We start from the raw sequence: 22,088 nt of genomic DNA on the forward strand, positions 1-22,088 counted from the left end.
GAATTCCTTTTTCACTGTATCCTCTCCAACACTTGTGCTATTGTCATGGGCACAAACCGGGGTACAGGTTCTACTTCTTTAGATTTATACTCAGATGCCACTTTGTCAATGAAATCATCTTACACCATCCTACTATCATAGCAGCTTAATTCCATACACATATTTACTCTATGTTGGGCTCCTTACATAATTATTAGATAATAGGACCAAATCTTGTCTTTTTCCATCACTACTTGATCTATACACACCTCATTGATGAATTCCTGAAAATTATATAATGTTATTATTCAAAGTATTCATCACTATTGGTTGTCTTCACAACAAATATATAATTATACACTTAAATTTCAGGAGCAGAAAACAGTTCTACCTTCAAAGCCTGCAGTACCTGAAGTAATAGAGGACTTTCTCTGCAATTTCCTGATCAAAATGGGAATGACCAGAACTCTTGATTGCTTTCATTCTGAATGGTAAACAATTTTTCAGATAAGTAGTTTTCTAGAAATGCTAGCTTTTAAAATGTACACTTTGAACCATCTTAAAAGTCTTTGAAGTGATTCAGCATATGCAAAATGGGTGAAATAGATAAAAACCTTTCCCTTTCCTACCACTGAATTCACAGACCACACACACACACAAAGAGATACACCTATACAAACATAAAAATAGGATTTTGAATTCAAAGAAATTTTTATTAAACATCTTTTCTAAATATTCAAATTTAGGTGATTTTTTAAAAATCAAGAATATAGAAAATGTCCTAGAGTTTTATAATACTAAGCTATTTTGTGAAATAGTTTCCTTATGTATTTTGAGTAACTATTAAGGTTATTATTTCCTGTCTTAGGCATCCTACTGAAAGCATTTCTTTGCTTGTTTTGCTCATAATAGATTGACCTGCCTTTCTCTACTCACATGTCTAATTGATTCTTTTCAACAAATACTCTTTTATTTAATAGTAAGTAGGATTACGTTTTCAAATGATACCTAAGTACAAGTTTATCTTGTTATGATTGAAATTTTATTAACTTACTTGCTGAGAAAATCTGCAAGCTTACTGTAGTCCTTTGTACACTACTTACTAATAGCATCAGACACATTTCCATAGTCTTAACATTCCTTAAAGAAATGTTACAAGTAATTTGATGTGTAAATATGTTTGATCTTTAAAATCCACTGCATATTATGTATATAATTATTTATGTGATATAGAAATATGTTTATAGTGTTTATGGGCTATATTCTGTTTTATTATTTTTTATTTTAAAAGATTTATTTATGCATACAAGACCTGGGGTAAAGGGCAGAGATGTGGGGGGTGCTGTGAGACGATTCACCAGAGACAGAGTGGAGAGCAGAACAGGCAGACTGACTGACTAACTGAAGTACAGTGTTGAGGGGAGCAGTGGGTTAGACAGGAGAGGTCTGCTTCGCCATGTGGGTTGCTCCCTGGCTGGCCGGGGATTCTACTTGTGCTGTGGATTGCTTCATAGTGCAGTGCTTAATCCCTTGTACTGTCAGGGAGGCCTTGCATTCTAATTTTAAGTATAAGGGCAGTTTTTAATTTCTACTACTTTAATAATGATGTAATTTTTATTTTCTGCTTAAAAAAAAATTCTAATGAGATCATGCACAGGGGAGAAATCAGTTTCATTACAGTAAATGATATGCCTAAATTAATAAATTTAATGGGGAGAGTCATGTTTCCATTGATGTAGTTTAGGAAAAAGAACAAATTTGAAAGTAGAAAAATATTACTATTTCTATTAAGTTTGGAAATTGTGTTAATGGTTTTTATGAAAATGTCTGAGAAATAATTATGAATGCCGTGTAAAATATGCTTTCGTAAGCACAAACAGGTGATTAATTTACAGTTCCAATGAAATGGAAGATTAATGTGTTTTAAATACCTTTCTTCTTTCTAGAATATGTGTTAGTCCCTGTAGTGCTTACATGTTTGACCTGTCTAAAGTGTGAAACCATCACCTTGGTGAAATCTGGAACCTTGTAATCTCTTAATAATTACTCATTTTTTGCCATATCTTTTTAGATTTAGCATTTTTTAAAATTATATTTTTAATTTAAACATTGGGCTCACATTTTTGCTCTTCTATAGTGAATCTGTTCTACTTACCCTCCACCTAACTCCCCTGTCAATGCCCACTTTGCTCCCTCCTTCACCCATTTCTCCCTCCCTTATATTCCCTCAGGTAACCCTTAAGTTCCTTCACCCAGTACAAGATTTAGCAGTTTGAATTGAGATGAATTGAGATGAAATGTCAGGAAGCTGTAGCAGTATTAGTATTAAACGAACCCTAACCAAATTTACCATTTAGCATAGTATTACAACTGTGAAATAAAATTTGCTTGAATTATCTATTTATTATATGGGCTTAGTAATTCTGTGGTTCAAATAACTTTACCCTTATTTCAGCCCCAGTTTGTAATGAGGTTACATTGTATTGGATATTTTTATTTCAAAAGAACCATTTTTGACTTTCATAAGAAACCTTTACCTTTTATGTGTAATAGGACGATAGGAATATTAAATACATAATTTATATAATTTTTATTATGAAGAAAAGCATATATATAATTTCTGAGAATTCATTTATTCTTAGAAAAGTTGACAAAGCAAGCTTTCTTCATTCTTAGTTTTTAAACAAATCAAACAACAAAACAACCCCCACCCCAGCCAAAACATTTGGTCAACAAAATTCAACTGATGTGTTTTTAATCCTCAAACAGGAAATTCAGTAAATCTTTTAAATTTTGGATCAGCAAACAGAGCCTCAGGCCAAAATCTGTCCTGTCTCCTGTTTTTTTCTTTTGTAAAAAAAATTATTTTGGAACCTAGCCACGACCTTTCTCTTAGGTATTGTCGAAGATTGCTTTCATGCTATAACAGCAAATCTAGTCACAGTGTAGACATATGACCTGCAAAGCTTTTTTTGCGAATTCTAATATATTTATTTTTGGCTGTTTACTAATAAAGATTATATATATTATATAGGTATATATTTGTATATACACATATATATAGGTGAATATAGTTGGAATTTTTTCTGTGAACTCAAGAAGTCTCCACTGTAGGTTTAGTTAATAATTTTTTTATCTTCATTTTGAAAGTACATTGAAGGAGACAATTAAAGAAGGGGTTAAAATGAAGAGAATGTGTTCACTTTAAACACTTCCACTAGTGCTTGTGTCGTCTCCTTTCTTTCCCTGCACCATTTTGCAGGCTAATACTTCAGTTCTTCAATCACTACTTTTATCTTCTCTTCTGAGATAAGTATGAGCCACTTTTTAAATATGGATAAAATAATGAATTATGACTAAATGGTTATCTATTTGGTGTTTTATAAATTGTGCTAAATATTACTTAATATTGATTCCATTATCTCAACCTTCTGAATATGCTGTGGAAGTTCACTTGTTTCTTTTATATCAGATAAGATGCATCACATAGAACATCTGGCTATTAAGTATAATATATTAATAAAGTTAGGACTTCTGATGTAAGATATTGATAATTAAAGATTAGCTCATCTGTATCTTGCATCTAAATGCTAGCTTTGTAGGGAGTTCTTTTTTTAATAAATTTATTACTCAAAAAGTTTTTCTATGCTTGGGTTTTTTATTTGGTTTTATGAATTGCTGTGTATAATGATTAAAATTATTGCAATCTCGAAATGATTCTCTGATGTTTCTTATTTCACGGAGAAAATAGAAAAGCAGTTCCATGACTCCTGCTTCCTTCTCTACCAGCCTGTTGCCTCTCTTTTCAGACATTTTCCTTCCCTCTCATACAAAGATGCAGCTCTACAGTCATTTAATGTCAAACTGCCTTTTGTGTATTACATCCAAGCTCTTCTCACCTGCTCAAGGACATTGCTTTTCTAACTGTTCCTTATCTGTCCTGTACTGCATTTCCCCCCCCCCCCTTTGCTAAATTATTCCTGTGAACAGACAGACATACAATAGTATGTAAGCTCCAGATATCCCAGGTATACTTTTTGCTCTTTTTTCTTCATGCTAAGTACTTCTTTGTCTCAGGCTTTTACATTAATTTTTTCATCAACTACAATGGTGCTCTCTCAGCTGTCTACATACCTTAGTCCATCATTTCCTTCAGGTCTCTGCTTAAATATCACTTTGTGAGTCAGATGTTCTTTGGCCACCCAGTCACTCTATCTCCATCTCTAAAAAAGCATCCTTCTAGTCTGCTTTATTTTACTTCAGAGAACATATCTCCATCCATTCTAAAATGGAAATGCCATTGGACAGAGATTTGGACCAACATTTTGTTAATTGCATCAATGTCTAGATTAGTGCCTGGAACATAGGAGATGTTTAGTTATATTTTATAGACCATGATGATATTAGGACCTAGCAATTTGTGAATATTTTATTATAAGTATATGCTATGAATGTTGACATTTTTATTTATAAAAGTAATATTGTGACTAGTTAATGTAAACATTCCCTAAGACTTAACTTTTTTTTTTTTAAGATTTTTTTATTTATACAAGCACTGGGTACAGTCAGAAGTGTAGGAGGGTGAGAGAATTCACTAGAGCCATAGCGGGGAACAGAACAGGCAGACTGACGAAATACACATGGCTGAGGGGAGTGGTGGGCATGGCAGGAGAGGTCTGTCGTGCCATGTGGGACCCTCACCGGCAGTAGGGGATTGAACCAGCGCTGCAGAGGCCTGCGGGCAGCTTTGCAGCCCAGTGCTCAACCGCTGCGCCACCAGGGGAGGCCCAAGACTTAACTTTTTGAATTGTATATAAAGTAGGCCACTGTAGTTGACAGGAACAACATAAAGCTTTTATTTATTTATATATTTTTTAAAATTTTATCCTAGGTATGAGTTAGTACAGAAAGGAGTATCTGAAGTTAAAGATGCTGGGAATGTTCCAGATGTCTACACCCAGAATATGCTTTTAGAAAATGAGAACAAAAATTTGAAGAAAGAGTTGAAGCACTACAAACAGGCAGCTGAGTATGTTATTTTTTTTTTTAAATGACATATTTTCCTGTTTATTTTGGACTAACTAAGGTTTGAATGAAGCTAACGTGAATGGTGGTTAACGAATCAAAATTTTAATTTAGAGAACTGAAATATTTAAATTCGAAGGATTATGAAAGTCTTCATTGGCAAATTAGTTGAACAAATGACCAGAACTCACACACTTACAATTCACCAAGTGTGGTTTCAGGGGTTGTGTAGTAGATGGTTAGTTTCTTACACAATATTCACTTCCTTATGCAATTTTATAACTTTTTATGTTTTGTAAAATCTTCTCCTGTGAGGATAAGCTAATTTCTGAAATAATAGAATTGTAGAAAGCAGAGAGGAAGCAAGGAGTTAGTATATTCCTCGTAGAGGAATTTCAGTATTTGAAAACTCCCCAAAGGAGACTCTTATTTTGTAATTTCCGAGCATGAATTTATACACAGAGGAGAAACAACAGTAAGAAGCCAAATCTCTGTGGATCATTCGTTCTTTCTAAAATTAATGGGAGACTTGCAATTTTCAGTGAACAAATTTAGATAAAGAGTGTATTCTGGCAAAGACAACTTTGTGAATGTGTTGAATTGATGTGGGTCTATTCATCTAAGACAAGGTTAGATGAAAAAATCAATGCTTAGATATGGAGATGAGACAGTGCATGCTTAGTTCATTAATATGTATTAAGCACATTTAAAGGGGAGATTTCTCCATTTAAAAATCAAATTAAAGTAAAAATTAAATTAGCAGAACTACCATATAGGAATATTTTTAAGATCTTTTTAAAAGTTTAATCCAAGGACAAGTCTTTTAATTGTAGAAGTGAAGAAGACATTTAAAATAAACTCCTACTTGTAAAAGATGGTAATATCTAAAAGATAATTTGTATGGTCATTTATTTAGTTCTGATATGCACATAGACATACTTTTGCAAGTTATACAAATTTCATATGACCTATGTGTGTAGTATTTGGCATTTTACATTCTAGATAGAAATGTATGATGATCCACAGAATAGCACATTACCAGAACCTGGGTTCTATGTTCTGAGTTCATTTCTCAGAGTGGTTTGCGCTGTGGGCCGTGATGCTCACTGTGACTTTGCATAAACACCTAATGGCTGCTCTGGGAATTGGGCACAGCAAGTCTTTTAGAGTGCTGTCTGGCATACGGTTCCAGTTCCTGATCTCCTTTGAATTTTTTGAATTTGCTAACTTTCTTTTGAATAGATACAGCCTCTTTGTACAATGAGTTTTGCTCCAGTGACATTAAATAATCATTGTTGATTAATAGTTATTGATTGAATACTATATTTTATTTTTTTTAAAGATTTATTTTCATTTATACAAGAACTGGGGTACAGTCCAGATGCGCGGGAAGGTGAGAGGATTCACCAGAAACAGAGAGGGTAACAGAACAGGCAGACTGACAAAATACACTGCTGAGGGGAGCAGCGGGCGAGACAGGAGAGGTCTGCTCACCATGTGGGTTGCGCTGAGGCCAGTGGGGATCAAACCGGCACTGCAGAGGCTGTGGACAGCTTCAGAGCGCTGCGCTCAACCACCTGTGCCACTAGGGAGGCCCGAATACTATATTTTAAAACTATCATTAAAATCATATAAATCATATCCAGGCAGATTATTAACTTAATGTTATAGTAAACCATAATTAAAACATATGACTCAAATTTGTCTCTTATTTATGTTTACTAAAATAACATTACTACTTATGAAAATTATTACATTTACTGAAATGTAGCTTTAATTTTTTTAACCTTTTTAAAAATTTTTTTTGAGGTAATAGTGTTTTATAGCACTGTGATACAGAGATAGAGTAACATACCTCTTCAGATGTATGTATAGTTCTAGTTTCACTGACTTACAGTTATCTCTCAACTTAATCTCGTGTTGTAATTTAAATTTTAACAAAAATTAGAAAAGAAAAATTATTTATTGGCTGCAGTCTACTTAAATGGAAAATTTTCAGGAAAGTGGCTTGACCAATAGTAGATGCCTAATATCTGTTTTGTTGAATGAATATTTAGCCAATGTGCTTTCACAACACCTTTTGGCAAAGTGTATGGTTTTCAGTTTGACTTATAAGGATATTTTCCCATAGAAATTAGTAATGAACATGGGATTCCCTTCATGGAATTTAACCTAAGACTTTCCTTTATAGAATTAAAGCTATTTCTTGAAACAATGTTAGTGTAGATATTAATACCATTCTAATAGTTAATATTTAAATGCATAGAGTCAGGATACAAATATGTTGTATGTTGTTTTCTATCATATTGGTAGCATTTAATGATGTGGTAGTAAGAATCAGGGAAATCATATAGATATAAGCTAAATAATTTTGTAGGAGAAATTTTCCCTGGCAATAATACTGAACTAAAAGTTCAAATACTTTGCTTCCAATATTCTGCTGCTTATTAACTCAGTTTTCTTATTGTTAAACTGAGAGTAATTATAGTTAATATTATTAACTCCTAGGGAGTGATATGATAATTAAATGATACAATCTATGTTAAAGAGCTGTATAAATCACAAAGTGCTTTGAAAATGTCAGCTATTATTATCAATGGCTCTAAAGGCTGTCTTCCTGCAATTTTGAAAAATCATCACGTTATTAATATTTTTTGAAATTCAACAATGATGAAGCATGAAGGAATAAATGAAAGAGAAAAATCTTTTACTCTAAAATATCATTGGAATTGCTATAATCAAAGCAAGAATTAACTTACCTGTTGTGTGCATTGCAAATTTTAGAACAGAGGCTTTCCCTATACTTGCTACAAATTTAGATTTTCTTCTAAAGTACAAAGTTTGGGAAATAATTGTTTGGAAAATTTTGTATAGATTTTTAAAAAGATTTGTTTATGCATACAAGAGCCAGGGTACAGGCCAGAGGTGTGTTGGGGTGAGAGGATTCACCAGAGACAGGGTGGAGAGCAGAACAGGCAGATCTACTAAAAATATACTGCTGAGGGGAGCAGTGGACAAGACAGGAGAGGTCTGCTGCGCCATGTGGGTCACCTCCCTGGCTGGGGATTGAACTTGTGCTGCAGTGGCTGTGGATAGCTTTATAGTGCTATGTCTTAACTGTCACAAGAGAGGCCCTGCTATAGATATTTTTTAAGGTGAAATATTATTAAAGATATTTATAGTTATATTAAAAGTTAAAGTTTATTGTATACAAGATAGTGGAGAAGAATGACATAATTTGGTATTCTTTCTTAGACAATGAAAATATAACTATGCTTTCTATTCAAATATAGATCAATTGTTTTTTTAACTGCAAAGGTCTAGGATTTAAGTGACCTACTATGCTCTTGCAGAGAACTGTTAGTTAATTCAAAACTAGAAAGCGTATCTTAGAGTTTTAACATCTTTTGAGATTAGGACACTATTCATGAACCCTGTTTTATTTGGCAGTTGACATGCCACCTGTTCACCTTGTCTGAGTTCCATAAGAAATTATTGTTTTATTTATCAGGAAGCTGTTTGATCTTGAACAGCCTTTAACCTCTTATCACATAAACATTGTAGTTATTCTCATTTGGATGGTTTACTGCTAAAAGTACTTATACTTTAATATCCCATAATCTAGTTTTCACTCCCCTATTCTACTCATTGTACGTACTGTTTTCCATTCCTCTCCTCCCTCAGCTGCTGTGATGGCTTCTCCTAGCTCGCTGACAGGATGCCTTTCCTTTTCGTACCTCCTCACTATTCGTGCTCTTGACTGCTGTCCGATAAGACAGCCACTGACATCATCCCTATTTTCGTGTGTACTCTTAGACCATTTCTCTTTCCCTTTCAAGATTCATTTGACTATTCTAGATCCTTTGTATTGCCATAGAAATTGATAAAGTGTCAGTTTATCAATTTCTGTAGAAGGACATGAATGGGATTTGGATTGAGATTAAGTTGAATATATAACTTAATTTGGGAAAATGTCAGTGTACAAATATATTTATATATGCATGTATTTGTGAGTAATTGATGTTCTCATAAGTTTGGCTTCTAATCTATTTACAGGGTATCTTTCTCCATTTGTTTAGGTTATCCTTAATTTCATTCTATATATTTATGAAGGAGCTGGATATTTATATCTTTTATAGCTAATTATTTAATGTATATAATTTTATTGTTATATTGTGAGCTGCATAGAATAAGAACTGGGTCTTGTGCTCAGCATAGCTCTGAGTCTATAGCTATGCCTGGCAAATAGGAGGAGCTTAAGTGAAAGTGTGCTGTTAACATTTTTGGTCTTTAGTTAAGCTTTTAATAATTGTTAAAGTAGTTAATTGATGATTTTTGCCCCTTTCATAACATTCCTTTTGAGTAGGCATTATTTCCTATTATGATGGGAATTTAAACAACTTTCTATTAAGGTAAGTCTTGCCCCATTTAGAGTGTTATCTTCCTTTGCCAGGCTTTTACATGCATGAATAATAATGCAGGCCCGAAGAGGTTTGTTGAGAATCCTAAAGATTTGGTAAAAAAATAATAATACCTGGCATTAATAATTAGAAGATTAGAAGATTAGAAGTCCTATTTTAAAAATAATGAAATATTTTAACCTTCTGCAGAAAAAATGAACATAATGAAAACTAAAATTAAATGGCAATTAATATTGAGGAAAACTTAGGTGCTTTATTTAGGGACCCTTAATTATACATTCAAAGTTCTTATCTAAATAAAAGTATAACCCAGGATAACAAAACCAAAATTCACTTCTGTGAAAGGTAAAAGAGTGCCCAGTTTTTCTGAAGACCCATTTAATGTAATGACTTCAGAAACAAACAATGTGGAAATAAAGATAATAATGAGGCCCATAAAATTTCATGCTTTCGTATTTAGGTAATTGTTTGTTAAATTAAGAAGGTATTTTTCTCTGGACATGGGTATACCCTCTCTTTTTTGGCTAAGAATATAATGAAAGTTTTCCTCTAATCTGACTGAATTCCATTTTGATAATCTCATAATTATTCCAATATTAATTTTAGTTGATTAAATTTATTAACATAATCAATTGAAGATAATAAAATATTGGTAATTACATAGTACTGTTATGAGAAATTATTTAGAAATATATACATGAGAAAGTGCTTGACAGTGATGTCCTACCTTGATTAGTATAGCTAAACAAAGAATGTTTATATACTTCCTTTTGTCAAATTATGGCAACATAATAACCCAGTAAATTCATTATTAAACCATTACTCGAAGATTTTTTATTTAATAAAGTTTTTTTTGAATATTTTACTTATTTATACAAGAACTGGGTTACAGACCAAAGGTGTAGGGAGGGTGAGAGGATTCACCAGAGACAGTGGGGAGCAGACAGGCAGATGGACTGAAAACACTACTGAGGAGAGCAGCGGGCATGTCAGGAGGGGTCTGCCGCTCCGTGTGGGTATCTCCCTGGCAGCCCGGGAATTGAACCCACACTGCAAAGGCTGTGGACAGTTTCACAGCACTGTGCTTAACCTGCTGTACCACCGGGGAGGCCCTAACCCTAATAAAGTTTTTTTTTTTTTAAACTAAGGATATTCACCTACAATATTTTTAGAGCGTACTATTAAATCACATATGTTAAAACATGGAAGTTTTAACAATGCTTTTTTATAGCATGATAAAAATTGTGTACCTTAATATTTTATGCTTTAACTGTAGATCTTGATTACTGGTTTCCTGAAATGAGTAAGTCAGATAGCTTTCTATAATCTCATTAAAAAGCATGAATAAAGTATCTTCTTTGTGATATACAATTCTAAATAGAATGTTTCACTAAACAACTTAACTTCACTGTGTGTGAAACTGAATCTCTGGTGTCTTAAAATAAATGGTTTTTAAAATGCAAAAATAGCCTACTAATGTAATGAGAAGATACTGTGTAATTAAAAATATTAATTGCTTATATGAATATTTTAGACTCTAGTTTTAGAGCTTTTATTTTTGTTTTATTTAGCAGATGGGCAGCAGGAAGGTCATAATAGAAGAAGCATCACCATGAAATGAATTTAAATTGTTTTACTGAATAGACTTCATTTGTGCTAACAGAAAGCAAGTCCCTGAAAACCAATTTAATGGTCAGAAACTTTAAGGTCTAATACTTAAATCAATTCCTATGCTTTCTTTGCTGGGATGAGTACAAATAGGCCTTTAAATGTATATTAGAAAAGTGAGTGGATGCAATACTGCACATTTGTGTTTCTGCTTAAGAAACTTTGCAGCATTATTTTCCTAAATATTTATTTTATTTTATGTATATTTAAAAAAAGATTTTTATGTATTTATTTATACAACAACCAAGGTACAGGCCAGATTTGCAAGAGGGTGAGAGGATTCACCAGAGACAGAGCAGGGAACAGAACAGGCAGACTGACTGAAATACACTGCTGAGGGGAGCAGCGGGTGCGACAGGAGAGGTCTGCTGCGCCATGTGGGACCCTCGCCGGCTGGCTGGGATCGAACCAGCACTGCAAAGGCTGCAGACAGCTTCACAGCACTGCACTCAACTGCCTGTGCAACCAAGGGAGGCTCATAGTTTACTTTATATATTTCTTACATCATTTTTCATTATTGCACAATGTATGCATTTTCATCTTGGTTATATTCCCCATAAAATTGTACCCCCCGTATTTTGAACCCAATCCCTCCCTTTCCCACCCTCCCCCCCATAGTGTGTCTCTGGTTTATAGTTGCTTGATTGTGATTTTTTCTTTATTATAGTTATTCTTTTTTCCTGGTCCCTTATTTAGGTTTACTAGATTCCTGCTATGAGTGAGACCATCTGGTATTTTTCTTTTTCTTTCTGGCTTATTTCACTGAGCATGATCCCTTCCAGCTCCATCCATGTTGCTGCAAACTGCATGTGTTTATCTTTTTTGATTGCTGAATAATATTCCATTGTGTATATGTACCACATCTTCTTGATCCAATCATCTATCTTTGGGCATTTGGGTTGTTTCCAAAGCTTAGCTATTGTAAACAGTGCTGCTGTAAACATAGGGGTGCAGGTGCCCTTTTGAATGAATGTTTCTGTATCCTTTGGGTAAATACCTAGGAGTGGAATTGCTGGATCATATGGAATATCTATCTTTAGTAGGTTGAGGAATCTCCACACAGCTTTTCATAGTGGTTGGACCAGTTTGCACTCCCACCAGCAGTGCAGGAGAGTTCCTTTTTCTCCACATCCTCACCAACATTTGTTGTTGCTAGTTTTTTTTTAATATGTGCCATTCTCACTGGTGTGAGATGATATCTCATTGTAGTTTTGATTTGCATTTCCCTGATTACAAGTGATGTTGAACATTTTTTCATATGCCTGTTGGCCATATGCATTTCCTCTTTGGAGAAGTTTATTAGTCCTTCTGCCTATTTTTTTAACCAGATTATTCTCTTTGTTTTTGTTGATTCTCATCAGCACTTTGTAGATTTTTGTCATCAGTCCTTTATCATTAGTGTTAGTGTTGTATGCAAAAATTTTCTCCTAGTCGGTGGGGTTTCTCTTTGTTTTGGTTATTGTCTCTTTTGCTGTGCAGAAGCTCTTTAATTTGATGTAGTCCCAGCTATTTATCTTTGCCTTCACTATCACTGCTTTGGGTGATGTGTCTGTAAAGATGTCTTTGAGGTGCGTGTCTGTATTATGGGTTTACATTTCAGATAAGATAAACAAAACGTGTTTATATATATAATTCATTAAGTTATTCATTAAGTTATTGAAGATAAGGTCATTTAGTAGACTTAAAATACATGTTTGTGAGTCTAAATTATTTTACAAAAATATGTAGCATTACTAATAATCATAAATCCCAATATTTTTGTTCCATTAAAGATGTTTACTTACTGGTGTGCCTCCTTTTCTAGACAGGCAAATCTATCTATTAGAGGACTTAAGTATATCTGGTCTACTATACAAAATATGAATAATAATATGATATTTAGGAAGATCAGGATGATTACAGTAACATTTATTGAGAATGCTGTGTATAAGGCAATAGTGTATAAGGTGATATTCTTTTGTTTTTATTACAAAATGGTCCACCTAGCCATTCTACATAAACACTCTCCTCTTTGCTCATTGCTTTTTAGACTCATCGTGATGGCAGAGGGGTTCTCTCTCTTTTTTTGATTCACTTTTATTCCATGGAATGCTAACTGGAATAATTAATTTTTCATTTAATAGCTGTCATATTCCTAGCATGATTTTTCAAGATTACATATTTTCATGGACAACTTATACCTTCAAATTTGCTGGCATGGAAATGAAGTTGAGAGTGACATGGTGGGAGGGACCATAAATAGTATGACACATCCTTTACATGTGATGAAGAATACAACTTGACAGTAAATTAATGAAAATACAGGTCAGCAATCAAAAAAGATAAACTCATGCAATTTGCAGCAACATGGATGGAGCTGGAAGGGATCATGCTCAGCGAAATAAGCCAGAAAGAAAAATACCGATGGTCTCACTCTTGGCAGGGATTTAGAAAACCTAAATAAGGGTCCAGGAAAAAGACTAATTGTAATAAAGTAAAAATCAAAATCAACAAGCAGCTATAAACCAGAGACTCACTAGAGTGGGTGGGGGCAGAGAAGGGAGTAGGATCAAAACAAGGGGTGTGGAAATTGTATGGGGACTATAACCAAGATGAAAATGCATACATTGTGCAAAAATGAAAAAGGATGTAAAAATGTATAAAATAAATAAATAAATAAATAAAAAGTGGAGGAGGTAGAGGCACAAGAAAGAAAGGGGGGGTGAGAGGAGGATAAGATACTTTTACCCTGTTTAATGTGTAACAATAAGAAGTTTAACTGATCATAAAATGCTCTATCAGGCAACTGAAGACCTAAGCTCATCCCATGTCTTTGGCAGTATCCAAGTCACTGCTATTCAGTGATTGTGCTGATAAAGCTCCAAAAGTATAAATCTATTTGTGTACATTTGTTTGTAAATATTTGAATTTGAAATACTGTGATATAGAGAAGTATATTCCATTTGATACTCTTGTGAGATGTCAGCTCTATTAACTCAGTTGATCTGTTTTTCAGAAGGTGAGTCTTAATGTTGTAACATTTTGTAAATTAACCCAGATTGTTAGATAACTATTTTTTCATTATAATTTATATTTTACATTATTATATTGAAGCTAACTTTTATTGTGGAAATATATGAAACGTACCAATTAATTTTTCACATACAGTTTGTGCTTAGAATACTCTTGTTTTATGCCATATAGTCAATTGAAGAATGTTTTTGTATTATAATGGTGATATTGAAGAACTTTTTCATCAAGTTGCCACTTGTTTTAGTAGTATGATGTGCAGGTGTGTATTTCTTTCATATGCATTACCAAAATTAAGTGCTGCTTTTCTGGAACTCATATTCCTTCTTTTTCTCAATTTTTAGAAGTAAATAACCCAACATATTAAATGCATTTAACCATATGTTAAAGCAAGTTCAGAATTATAATTCATGAAGAATTTTCTATTACTTGTAATTAACTTTAGTAATTCTGCTTATGTGTGTTTGTATTACAATTTTGTAAACATTTTATTTGGAAGTAGATGGAGTATAAGTTACTTTGACAGCAGACATTTAATTTCCCTTTATTTAATAAAATGTGGATAAATGACATTTTTGGAACTGCTGATTTTGTCCCATTTATCCCCCACTCCCAAGTATTACTGTTTTTTTAGTAATACTCCCAAGTATTACTGTTTTTTTAGTCCTTCAGTGAGAATTATAAAAGTTTGTTTTTCAATTAACTTTTGAATTATTCAAAACTGGATTTGGACTGATGGCTAAATAGTGTTTCAGAAAGGAACGAGCAGTGATTTTTAAAGTTGTTAACTGTTATTACTGTTTTTTATAGTAAGGCTAGAGAAGATCTGCTGAAATCTCAGAAAGAGCGTGATTTTCATCGAATGCACCACAAGCGAATACTCCAGGAAAAAAACAAATTAATTAATGACCTCAAAGGGTAAGCTGCTAATATTTATTGGCATATAAAAGATTTTTTAAATTGGTGTTAAGCAACTAGACCGTGGCAGAAGGTTTTGGGTAAAGCTATTCATTTAACATCTACTGAACACCTGGTATGTATCAGACACTGTACTGTGATTGAAATACAAAGGTAAGTTCAGGCCCTTAGTGTTAAGGCTCCAGGGACTATTGGGATGTATGATGGGGGAGTAGTGAAACAGATGTGTACTGTATTATGCTGCATTGTTGCTAGCCAAGAAGCTGGTCACTCCAAACAGGTTTGAGTGTGATAGTGTTCAGAAACCTATTTCCAGAGGAACTTAACTCTAAAATATGTATGAATTAAAAGTGAGAGAGTGAGCTCAGCAAGGTGCTCTGGGAAGATACTACATACTGTGCAGAGTTACTAAATCCTGAAGGACTGACATGTTCACCAGTTGCACACAGTTCAGAGAAAGAGAGAGCAGAGTGAAAATGGAGTTTGGCAAGGGTGAGACATGTGTGCCTAATGACTTTGAATTCACTTTTCCTCTCCTCTCCCAACAAAGTCAAACAACTAACAAAAAACAAGAAAATAATTTCTAATTCTTAACTAAAATTCTCCTTTACTTGTTCTAAGACTGTGCTGGCCAGTCAACTTTCTGTGATATTATATATCTTCTGTATTTGCCTGAATCCAATATAGGTAGCCACTAGAAACGTGCTGTTAGGAATTCATACAGTTAGTACAACTGAGGAATTAGATTTATAATTAATTTAAGCTTAAATTTAAATTGGGATCATGGCCTGTTAGAGCAAGGTAGGGACAATAATGATCATTGTTGTCTTTATAGGTGATTATATTTATTATGGCTATTATTTAATTATTGGCTGTTCCACAGAGCTATGGTATTGGAATAATCTCAAACTTAGCAATACATTAAAAGCTAGAGGTTTTTAAAATGTTTTTTCTTAAATTGAGCCATTAGAAAAATAAAGCATCACTTTAAATGAGAGATTATATTAGCTAAAAAAGAGATCTTTAGAATGTTTATTCTTTGACTTTAATAATTTCATATTTTGTTCCTTTTTTTTTTTTTAGTTTGTAAGATTGTTTTATATCCAGAAAAAAATCAGGCCAAAATTTTCAAAATGAGTTCTTTTCCTTTTAATGTAAACATTAACTGCATAGCACAATATGATTAGAAGAGCTGGGATTTTGGAGTTTATAGGCATTGAAAGCCTGGTTCCACTACTTATACTTTTGATGACTATTGTAATTTTGTTTCTAACCTTATAACAATGGTGATAATGTATCTTGGATTGATGTGTATCAAATAACAGTGTTTGGAGCATAATAAGTAGTAAATATTTTGCATATACCCTAACATTGAAAATGTGTATTGAATCTATACTGCTTTCTCTAGATTTCCCTTTTGACTTTTTTTAAAATAAAGCTTTCTATTTTGAACTGGATTGATACTGTATTTTTTTTTTTTTTATAGAGGCATGCTTTATTTATTTGTTTGCTGGTTTGTTTGTTTTGTTTATACAAGCACTGGGTACAGTCAGAAGCGCGGGAGGGTGAGAGAATTCACCAGAGCCAGAGCGGGGAGCAGAGCAGGCAGAAGGACCGAAGTACACTGCTGAGGGGAGCAGCGGGCGGCAGGAGAGGTCTGCGCACCATGTGGGACCCGCCTCTGGTGGCCGGGGAGCAGCCGGGGATCGAACTGGCGCCGCAGAGGCCGCGGGCAGCTTCCCAACCCAGCGCTCAACCGCTGCGCCACCGGGGAGGCCCTGATACTGTATTTTATTTTAAAAGCTGTTCTTAAATTTGGGAATTAGTCTACACTTAAGGCAATAAGAAGGCCTGTGACTTTGTAGGAGTCTTTAAAGGTGGCTAAGCTTTTTCTTGTCCAAAGATAAATAATTGCTGTGCTCAGAGTGAGGTACCCATTTGCCCAGAGGAAAAGCCTGATACTGTTTGTAGAAGCTTTCTGTGTGTGTCAGACATGCCACACACACACACACACACAGTGAATTTGAATCGTAACACATCCTTTCATGGATCTTAGGTTTACTCGGTTCTCACCTCGTGAGGATACAAGCCCGCTTCTGTACTTCAGTAAGGTTGACGACAGTCTGAGTTTTCTGTATTCAGTTGTGTCAGTTGAAAAATAGTTGTTCACTTTTGCTCTTTGATGTTCTGCTCTTCGGTTAATTGTGCTTTTTTGGTGTGTTTCAGAATTTTTTTCTTTTGAGACTGTGACCTGTGTTTAAAAATATACTACTTATTAGATTTCTAGCTATATGAAAAATACTGTTATAGTTCAATTCATGAAAAAAATTAAGCACTTTCAGATTATACTTTTTATAATCTTCAGGGGTCCTGGTACTGAAACTCATGTTGTAATATGACTACACTTCGACTATCTCCAGATAGACTTTATTTTAGTATTTAACCATTAAGAATAGTATCTCCATTTAACTATCTGGATGAATCACTAATCATTTTTTTCCAAGGTTCTGATACAAAATCTCAATGATATTATAAGAGTGACAAAAAACTAGTTATGAAGTTAATCAGTCACCAATGAATAACTTGTTCAGTAACATACCATTGCATAATGAATCAACTTTAGGGAAGAAATTTTTTTTAAATTGAAGTAACATTGTATTGTAATAATATATTAGTTTCAAATGTGCACTGTTGAAAATCAAAATTGCTAAATGTCCGTTTCTGGATTCCACACCATTGTTCTGTTTGTTCCAATTTTAACCAGCTTTCCTACATTCTTCCCTTGTGACCAACAGTGGCCTCATAGTCTAAAAATTCATACTTGTTTTCTCAGTTCATCTGTTTGTTTTTACTATACCACATGTGAATACAACCTTATGGTGCTTTTCTGTCTTTGTATGGCTTATTTCACTAAGCCTAATATCCTTTTGCTCCATCCAGAGTATTGCAAATGGAGGGATTTCATCTGTTTTATATTCATTGGTCACTTGTTACCAGTTCTTGGCTATTGTTAATGCTGCAATAAACATGGAGTGTTTATAAATCTCTTAGAATTTGTGTTTTTGCATTTTTCAGGTAAATACCAAAAAGTAGAATAACTATGTCATTTCTATTTTTAAATTTTTGAGGAATCCCCATACTTCTTTCCATAGATTTACAATTATACCAACATTGAATAAGGGTTCCCTTCTCTCCATATTCTCTATACTTTTGTATAATATTCATTCTCAGAGGTAGGAGATGATACCTCATTGTTGCTTTGATTTGCATTTTTCTAATGATAAGATGATGAGTATCTTTTGATGCGCCCATTGACTGTATGGGGAAGGGTGTTTTTATAGTCATGCTGTTAGACTCTTGAGTTCTCTATGTGATATTTTACCCAAATATTTCCATTATGTTTCCATATTTTCTTACTAGGTATCAACCTTAGTCTTTCTGTAAATTGGCCAACTAAGTTTTAACTAGTTGATTTTTACCTAGCACTTTTATAGTATGTCCTATTTAACATTGAATATCTTATAAATGTACTTATTTTCAGAATTATCACTACCCAAAACTAAAACTTATAAGTAACTGAATGATAAAGTACTTATGGAACTTTATAAAAAGGTACTCTTTTAAAATGATTATGTAAAGGGTTTCTTTAAATGTTGCTTCCTGTTATACTGTACTGGTGTCCTGTGTGTTCCTGTGTAACTTTTTGGGCAAAGTATAATCATGTCATCTTTCTTGAATGAGTAGATGCTAGAGTCATTTGATAAAGAAAATATTTTGCCATCAATAATAATAATCCTTCATTTGTCCACATATTACAGGACACATTGTTTTGGATATATAATTTTTACCTGACTATGTATTTATAAATGTATATGAAATGTATACTATGCAGCAAATAGTACATATACATTGAGGACATTAAGAGGAATGGTGAATGGAATTATACATGCTACTTATATTTTATTTTGTTTCTCTTGTTTAGTAGTATGGTTGCATTAATATGCATTATATATAAATCATATACATGCATACATATATGTATTTATATGATAGCAATAAAACCATAACATTAAAGCTTGTATGTAAATTTTAATACTATAGTTTTACTGCTATTATCAATGAAGTATAATTATAATATGTCAAGAGAAATATGACTTACCAGTCAAAGGTTTTCATAAATATTTTCATGAAAAATACTTATTGTCTATGAAGACTACTGTTTTAAATATCAAATAGGAAAAAGTTTACATGAAGAAACTTCTGCTTTGGGCAGTGTCAGGGTAACTGGTATAAACTAACTTTGTAATTCATACTAGATTAGCTGTCTAACTGTAACGAACTAAACAAAGGACACATTTTTACAAGTTTTTTTTTTTTAATATTGGGAAATTGGCAGAGCAGAGTTGTGATGCTTAGGAGAAGGGGAATGCAAAGTGAACAGCATGATCACCCCAGGTTTCTGCCTGGAAGTACTTTCCAGACAACAGTAAGACAGGTTAGAACAGGTTAGACAATGAGAGCACAGTATTCTTGATAAACTGAGGAGAGAGAGACAGAAATCAGAGCTGCCAAAGAAGCTGGAATTTGCAGAACAGAGTACATAAAAAAGGGAGGTACATGAAGAGGAAATTTGGAAATATCTGTATGTTTTCCCTTTAGTTTTGACCAAATATTAAGTTGTAGAAACTCATAGTGAGATAACATGAGACCTGTAAAGAACAGCTCCTTGTGAAAATGTGAGCTAAATGGTGATTTTTGGAGGTTATAGATACAGGTGTTCTGACCATCTACAAAGGAGGAACATTACTGAGTACTCTGAACAATCAGCTAAGATCTTTGATAAACCAGGAGCTGCTTTGGATATGCCTTAAAAATTCTTAGACGTAAGCTTTGAAAAGCTAAAGCTAACCTACCATTAATTTTCTGCCAGAACAATGTTCTTTAAAGAAAGATAACAAAATCCAATTTTCTATCTGTGTCCAACATGCAATAATATATGTAATATATAAATATATTTATAAATATGTAAATAAACTATATGTGCAAAGAAACAGGAAGATGTCTTATGACTAGGAAAAGATAGAAACAGGTCTACTGATGACAGAGACAATAGTATAAATAAATGAAGACTTTCTCATCTATTTAACACTATTTTAAGAAATAATGTTAAGGAAAATGAATATAATGAGTGAATAGATGGGAAAATTCAGATGTTTAATGGAAACAAGCAAACATCCAAATTCTAATTCTTGGACTGAAAGACATGAGGTTTGCAATGAAAAATTCTCCAACAGAAAAGCTGAGAAAAGTGAACAGAAACTCAGAGGAAAAAAATGACTAAAATTAAATAAATAAACAAATTGTAGGACAATTTCAAGTAGCTTACATATGTCAGAAGAAGAGGCTGGTGTGGCCTCTTCCTTTTCAATAGGTTACTCCAGCATCCAAGTATATCAATTCATATCATTCACTCAGGGAATCTGGAATTGATCACTGGGTAGATGACTTTATCCATAACCCTACTTAATCCTGTAAAGCCTCCTTTAACGGGGAGTCAGGGTGTTATCTCAGATTTCTGAATATGAATAACAACCACCTAAAATGTCTTTATCCAGTGTACAATCTGAAAAGTAATTCTGTGGATGGACAGGTTGTCTTCACAGATTATAATTGCTGTTGTGTTTTGGAGTCCCCCTACTGCCCTCCATGGCTGCTCTGGTATTTCCACTTGTGCTGAGAATTGTCCATCACTTTTATCAAGTATCTAAGATCAACCCCAGCAGTGAGTTTATCTCATCCATTTGCGTGCTTGCAGGGGTGTAAAATCCAGTGTTTCAAGAAAGTGCTTCAAGTTCAATGAACTATTGCTTATATCATTTTACAACTTTTTTTTTTATATCAATTACTTCAAAACCTAATCTTTGGGGTACTGTTCTGGTTCCTGTTAGTACATGCTGATTTATTCTTGCAACAGTTTGGTTGTATTGTTTCTTTCTTTCCTCATCAGATTATTTGTCAGTTATGAGAGGAAGAAGTAGAGGCAACTGCAGCACCCTGTTGTAGGGAAAAAATCTGTTACTTTATGGGAAAGACACCTTTGCATTAGCTTGTAAACAACCAATGTGTTAGTTCTCTCTGGGATAGCAGAGCTACCTTTCAAGCCCATAGGGTCTGGCCTGGAGGAGTAGGACTAATAACCTACATTCTCAAGTGCATCCTGACATCCAGATAAGAGCCTACTTTGTATTGATGAAAGGATCAATTCATCAGGAAGACATCATATTAAATATGCATGTCTCTAATATAAGAGCTTCAAAGAAGCCTGATAAAATGGAAGGTAAAAACAAATTTTCATAGTTAAAATTAGAGACATTAACAATTCTTTTATCAATTATTAGAAAACTAGGCAAAAATTCACTAAATCTATAGATCAAGGCATAAATTAATTAAGAATAATTGACATTTGTTGAATTCTGCTTTGGAATTTTCAAGTGCATGTGAATGTTCAATAAAATAGGTTACATGCTGAACCATAGAACAAGTCTGTCATCAATTTCAAAGAATTGATGTTATGCAAAATATATTCTCTGACCACAATGAAATGAAATGAAAGATCAGTGACAAAAAGCTGTCTGGAAAATCCCCAAATATCTGGCAATTAAGTGACAGATTTCTATATAACCCATGAATCAAAGAAGGAAATAAGAAAAGAATTTCAACTGAATGGTTGAAGAGAGCACATTAAAATTTTAGGGATTCATCCAAAGAAGTTCTTAAGTACTTTAGAACTTGGTAGCTTTAAGTGCATGTATTAGAAAATAAGAAAGTTTCAGATCAATGGTCTAATCTTTTTTTTAATAGAGATTTATTAATTTATTTATACAAGAACCAGGGTACAGGCCAGATGCACGGGAGGGTGAGAGGATTCACCAGAGACAGAGCAGGGGACAGAACAGGCAGACTGATGAAATACACGGCTGAGGGGAGCAGCGGATGTGACAGGAGAGATCTGCCATGCCATGTGGGACCCTTACTGGGCGGCCGGGATTGAACCAGGCGCTGTAGAGG

The 22,088-nt window shown here is 33.7% G+C and overlaps 1 protein-coding gene across 2 annotated transcripts in view; it reads left to right on the top strand.

Moving 5' to 3' along the window:
- SPAG16 (sperm associated antigen 16) overlaps nucleotides 1-22,088 on the top strand; it is a gene marked incomplete at both ends in the record, with an annotated part of 714,501 nt that overhangs the window by 16,773 nt on the left and 675,640 nt on the right. For both annotated transcript variants that reach the window (XM_084253918.1, XM_084253919.1), the window contains 3 exons: nucleotides 352-470; nucleotides 4,871-5,008; nucleotides 14,913-15,020. In XM_084253918.1, the coding sequence (XP_084110044.1) occupies nucleotides 352-470; nucleotides 4,871-5,008; nucleotides 14,913-15,020 (365 nt within the window). The remainder of the gene's footprint in view (nucleotides 1-351; nucleotides 471-4,870; nucleotides 5,009-14,912; nucleotides 15,021-22,088) is intronic.

The sequence above is a fragment of the Talpa europaea genome (assembly GCF_964194135.1).
Source record: "Talpa europaea genome assembly, chromosome: 1".
Classification (NCBI taxonomy): Eukaryota; Metazoa; Chordata; class Mammalia; order Eulipotyphla; family Talpidae; genus Talpa; species Talpa europaea.